The sequence below is a fragment of the Morone saxatilis genome, unplaced genomic scaffold (genome assembly GCF_004916995.1).
Source record: "Morone saxatilis isolate NCDOM2014 unplaced genomic scaffold, NCSU_SB_2.0 Contig9, whole genome shotgun sequence".
In the NCBI taxonomy this organism is placed as follows: domain Eukaryota; kingdom Metazoa; phylum Chordata; class Actinopteri; family Moronidae; genus Morone; species Morone saxatilis.
In genome coordinates this window covers 3,997,161-4,003,349 of record NW_023340268.1, presented here as the reverse complement: position 1 = coordinate 4,003,349, position 6,189 = coordinate 3,997,161, and the positions used below count along the sequence as shown (strand labels likewise).

General features: G+C 41.4%; 1 protein-coding gene across 1 annotated transcript in view; it reads left to right on the top strand.

Moving 5' to 3' along the window:
- Positions 1 to 3,107: 3,107 nt before the first annotated feature.
- rnf19b (ring finger protein 19B) overlaps positions 3,108 to 6,189 on the top strand; it is a 19,439-nt gene continuing 16,357 nt past the window's right edge. The window contains exon 1 of the mRNA XM_035681788.1: positions 3,108 to 4,532. Within this exon, the coding sequence (XP_035537681.1) occupies positions 3,871 to 4,532 (662 nt within the window). The 5' untranslated portion in view covers positions 3,108 to 3,870. The remainder of the gene's footprint in view (positions 4,533 to 6,189) is intronic.

Here is a 6,189-nt window from a genome sequence, read left to right as displayed (position 1 = left end):
AGGGAAATTATCTATTATTATTGTTTTTTGCATCGTTGCACGCCTTCCCAACATCGAGACCGGCCAACATCGTGCATGACAAACGTAACAAGAACTGACAGACAAGAGAGGGAGACTTGACCGTAATTGAAGTTTCAGTTAGCTTTCCACAGGAACAGCCAGTAATAATGTCCTTCAGAGAAACAAAGAGAATACTTTTTGCTTTTATACTCTCAGCACAAGTTGTACCCTGTGCTTTTTTACTTCAGATTGAGTAAATAAGTTGAATCAGTACTTCTACTTTTAAGTATCTGTCCTTCTACTTGAGTAAAGAATGTGTGTACTCTTTCCATCTCTGATGAATGTAGATGAATGTACTTAACCATAGTGGACGCTGAAGGTCTTCTTAGGCTGCACATTGTTTCAAGTGCAGCAGAGTCTACTAATACCTGTGGCTGTGCCCTTAAAAATAACAAACACACCCCAGAATAATAATAATTAAGGTTTTTCTCTCCCAAAACCAATTCTAATATCTAAACTCAGAGTATAACAATACTGAGTATCAGACTTATAATTAGTCTGTTTAAAACCTTTATAACAGCTACTTCATTATGTGGAACTCATTGGGATGAATAAGACAGTATTATGCTCCAGGGATGTAAATGTGGTGCCAATAATTGAGTCAGCACTACACTGTGACTGAATGAATTTATGCTCATTTATAAAGACACTGACAAAGAAACTGTGTTTAATGTGGATCAGTCACGTCTGGCCTCTTTCTGTTCCCCTCTATAAGGTCAGATCCGATCAGAACATCCCTAAAAATACTGCGTCATGCATTGCCTCCATTTATCAGTTTCTTTATTGCAGTGGTGGAAAGTACTGTACTTCAAGGTATTTTACCTTTACTTGAGTATTTCATTTTCATATAACTTTATACTTGTAAATGTTTTCAGATTACAATTTTTAAAAATACCCTTCCTGTCCAGTGAAAACCATGTTGTTCCAAATCTGATGTTTCAGACAGTCTGAAGAATTAAGTGTTCCTTTATGAGAAAATTCTTCTCCTTAAGCTAAATAAACTATTTAATCCCCCTGCGTACTTAATACTTACATACTTTTGCTACTTCTCTTACTTTTATTTGTAGTGGAGTATTTTCACAGGGACTTTTACTTAAACCTGCTACAAGGAGTTTTTAACTGGTTATGAAATAGTCTTTATTACTGACACCTCTATATAACCTCTATAGGCATACAAGACCATCAGCAGGAACACTTGCTATTTCTGTTGTTCTTCAAGCCTGTCACTGTGTTGGATTCCCCTTGAAATCAATTTAAAGAGGTGGTGGAAACAGTACCGTGTTTGTCCACAGGGGTCGCCAGAATCACCAAAAAATTTTCCATTATGGCTTTTATGACACTGTGGGGGGGGTGCTGTGTTAAAAACACCAAAATAATGCATAAATATAAATAATTAAGGTGCATTGAAATTACTATTAACACAACACAGTATGCCCAATTCTCCGTATTCTGTCTGAGAAGCTCTTAGGTTAAATATCCAAATAAAATAATAGCCTATAATCAGTTTTGGAGCATCTGGGGTTGTCCTCCTTTTTTTTTACGACCTAGAAACTATAACAGACTCAGACTTCTTAGCTCAGCCTGAAGCCACACTTGGCAGACTCTCTGTCTGCCTGCTCCTCAGTGACTGGCCAGCTAATCTGTCAGTCACCTGAACACACGGGTCACAATCTCCTGAATGGTCTGACGTTTGCTGGGTCAGCACTACCCTGTGTGTGTGTGTGTGTGTGTGTATGGTCTTTAGACTAGCAGCCATAATCAGATTTGTGAAGTCAGAGAGGTCAGTCGCTTGCTGGTCAGAGAAAAACAGAAAACATCTGCACTGCTGTGGGAGTCTGTTTGTGTCATTTTAATTCAGTTTAGTATTGATTTATTGACTGTAACTTAATTGACATTCCTCTTGAAAACCTTCCTGGAAATGTTTCAGCTCACTGCTTTTTTTACACTTTTTATCTAATGAGTTTTGATGTTTTTTTTCAACCCATTAAGAAGCAGCTGGATTTATTTTTCACACAACAACAAATACATAAAAACATAACCTGCAACTTAATAACACATTAGAGCTTTTTAAGTGTCTCTTACACACACTATTTAACATAGCTCACAAAGCCTGTAATTGTACCAGGGACACAGGATGTAATTATCATGTGTACGTGCGACTGTGTAGATATCACTTTTCGCTTGTGTGTGATCACTCAGACATGTGTGTGTGTGTGTGTGTGTGTGTGTGGTGTGTGTGTGGGGGGGGGGGGGGCTGTGGCTGAGATTTTCATCTTTCATATTACAAGTCTGAACGGCCGTTTTTATCTGTTGTGTGTGTGTTTTAATGTCTTGTTTTGGTGTATGTTCCACTATATGTGTGTGTGTGTGTGTGTGTTGTGTGTGTGTGTGTGTGTGTTTGTGCCTACATAATGACCACATTTCACCTGTGTGTGTTCATTCAGAGACGTGTGTGTGTGTTGGTGGTAATTTCCAGCTCGTCTATCTAGAATACAATATGTATTTGTGTATACTGTGTGTGTGTGTGTGTGTGTGTGTTTGTGTGTATGTATGTGTATTGTGTGTGTATATTTACATATGTACTGTTGTGTGTTCATTTACCAGTGTATGGCTGTATGCTTAACTGTGCTCATGGTTACATGTCTGTCTCTGTGTGTGTGTGTGTGTGTGTGTGTGTATGTGTGTATGTGTGTATACATAAGTGCCAGAGTCACAGAGTGGGTCGCTGTTTGCCTCGCTCATAGTGAGCGTCGCCATGGCAACGGCACTAGCAGCGCAGTTTGAAGCGGAGGAAGAGCTTGCGGTGCTCAGCGTGATAGAGAGAGATAGAGAGACTGGTTTCACATGTACACATGATTGGTCAGACTGGTGGATGATGTCATGTATGTAATTGGTGGTTTAACGTGTGTTTCCTCATGACATTATTTTGTGTGTAATAACCTTTTAATTATGGTTACTTGACACAGATGCAACAGTCTCTTTAATGTGTGAGTCCATCTGTCTATTTAAATGTAATCATCGGTTCGGGGTCACAAGAATGAATGATCAAATTGAAACCCAGGAAGCGCAAAGCAGAGAGAGAGAGAGAGAGTAGAGAGAGGAATAGAGGTGTGTGTCATACTGAGCATGCTCTTTGTGTTAACTTCCTGCTCTCTTCTTCCTGACAGAAAAGATCGTTCAGAGAGACCGGCGCTCACCAAGAGCGAGAGGAAGACAGGCAGAGGAGAGGCTCTGAATACGACTGAAGAGAATTCAGCCTAAACTGAGGAACTATCAACAACAGTCAGACTGAACTCAGCTGCGGTGGATTTTTCTGTTGCCTTTTTTGCCTTTTTCTCTGTTTTTAAGGCGAGTCATTCATTGGAACTGACATTAATCTTTTTGTTTGACAGTGAGAATCCCAGTGATGTCTGACTTCAACATCTGCTTGGTAAATGAAAGACTTTGTAATTTTTCTTCTTTGTGAACCTTTTGACCGCCAAGTTTGGCAGAAACTCTGACTGCCGAAGGGGAATTTTTTTTCACTTTGAACTTGCGCAATCTCTTTCATGTTAATTTTTTGCTTCTGTGTTATCTCACTTTATTTTTATCTGATTACTCTTTGTTTAACATAAGAGGAAGACGGGTTGGTGATTGACTCAAGTTTCCCTATCAGGAACTTGAATAGCATTTGCATTCCAGTTTGGCTCTCACAAGGGGACAAATCCTCCCTTGTGACAGACTGTGTGTTTGTGTAGCTGAGTGTTCCTCTGCGATACATTAACTTGTATCAGGGGACAATAACGGGCCCTGTGTGTCTCTTCTGGGAAAATGGGATCAGAAAAGGACTCAGAGTCACCTCACTCCTCAGTGAGCGGCGTCCCCAACCCTAAGTGCCGTGCGGCGGGCAAACGCCAGGGTCGTATCTCCTTTCACAGCCTCTTCCACAGCAAACGGGGCTCTCGGGGCACCAGGGGCCCCAAAGCTGGAGCGGCCGCCCCTTTATCCCATCATCATCACACACAACAACAACTTCTCCCTTCTGCCTTGAGCTCAGCACCTGTCGCAGCCTCTGCTACACCCACAACGACCACCACCACAGCCGCCACGACCCCCCAGGACGCTGCCTCCAGCACCCCCTCAAAGCCACTGTCCTCCAGCCAGCCATCCCTGGGTGGAGCCCCGTCCTCTGGGGATGCCAACCTCCTGGAGTGCCCCCTGTGCCTGGTGCGCCAGCCCGCCGAACAGCTCCCTGAGCTGCTGGGGTGCAGCCACCGCTCCTGCCTCTGCTGCCTGCGGCAGTACCTCCGCATTGAAATCACAGAGAGTCGAGTCCAGCTCAGCTGCCCCGAGTGTGCTGAGAGACTGGCCCCGCAACAGGTGGCGGACATCTTGGATGACGCAGCCCTGCTGGAGAAGTATGAGGAGTTCCTGCTGCGGAGGTGCCTCGCCTCTGATCCAGACTGTCGATGGTGCCCAGCACCTGATTGCGGGTAAGAAACTTTCCACAATGTTTACAGCCTTGTCCTCACTGCTGTCTTTTATTTAAGGTGCTGATGATCTAATCCACGGCCGGCTTATCTGAAACTAATATTTGTGTGATCAATCGTTTAGTAGTCTATAAAAATCTGAAAATTGTGAAAAAGGTCTGTCACAAGCTCTGAAGGCCCCAGTTGACATCATTAAATAGCTTGTTTTGACAACCCAAAACCAAATTATCTTTTATATTTGATTTACAATCATCTAAAACAGGGAAAAGCAACACATCTTTATATTTGAGAAGATGGAACCAGTGAATGTTTGATATTTTAGACATACATTTAGACATTATTTTTAGAAATAATATATTGCCAACTGTTGCCAGTTTCTGGTTAACTTGTTTCCATTTTCCTGTGAATGTGATATTATCGAGTTATCTGATTGGCACACAAATAAAAAAGCTCACAGCACTTATCTCTCATTTGCTGCAAGTTTTGTGCCAGAACTGAAATGAATCCTGTTGCCTTAAGGGAATTCACCTTGTGCAATTAATATAAACCAACAAGTGATTGTGAGAAACAGAAGCTGAACTACTATGAGTGAGACAAAAATAGAAAATGTAGGAAAGCCAGGAGGCATTTAATGATAGACAGGTATTCAATTCAGTAAGTGTTGCTGGAAGTAGATCATATCTGAGAAAGAACTTAATGACATTGAGATCAGTTTCTTGAAGCCTGGACAAATAAACGAAGTTAGTGGTTATTAAGACTAAAATGGAAGAAGTCACAGCTTTATCATCTTGTTTAACATCATTTCTACTTGTCTATTAATCCTTTTCCCTCACTTTCTCTTCCTCTTTCTCCGTATTTTCCTCTCTCTGACTCATTCACTCATTTGCAGTTAGGTTATTTCTTCATTCTTTCTGCTGTAATTGCCTGGATTTCAAATGAACACTGTTGCTTCACAATCCACATAAATTACTGTATTTCTGTGTCTGGCTTGAAGAAAACAGCGTGACCTGTTCTGAGAGAGAAAGAAGGGCTGAGGAAGTCGAATAAGAAAGTGGAGGAGAGAGACCGTAACTGGGTTAGAGGGCTGTAAAGCTCACCCTGTGGTCGCAGGAGGGGAGAGTCAGATTGGTTTGGAGGTAGAGCAGCTCTCGTTAGGCTTCTGGAACAAATGAGAGGCGTTTGTTTCATCATAGAAAGCAGGAGTGATTCATTTTGTTTGTTTCTGTGTGTGTATGTGTGTGTGTGTGGGAAGGAGGGACGCAGATATTCTGTGATATTTTTCTGCTGTGGTTTTGTTCAGTTATACTGGCATTGTCACAGGGGAAGGCCAAAATGTCTGTGTGGTATCTTTGGACAAATCTGTCTATATGTGCCTTCATATGTGTGCATTTCTGTTTGTTTCTGTTTCTCTATGACTAGGTCATTGTCCCTACATGAAGGATGTAAAAAAAATAAACTGTAGGGTAAAATTTTAATGTTTTTGGCAGACATTTAGGAACATTCAACAGCTTTGGGTAGGAAAGTAAAGATACGAGACAGGTAAATCGAAAAACAAATATGTGAAAGTTCAAATCAGTGAGATGAAAATGAATCATGATATCACTTGTGGTATCAAATACATCAGTTTCACTTTACAAAAGGAAATATGCATGGTTTTGCA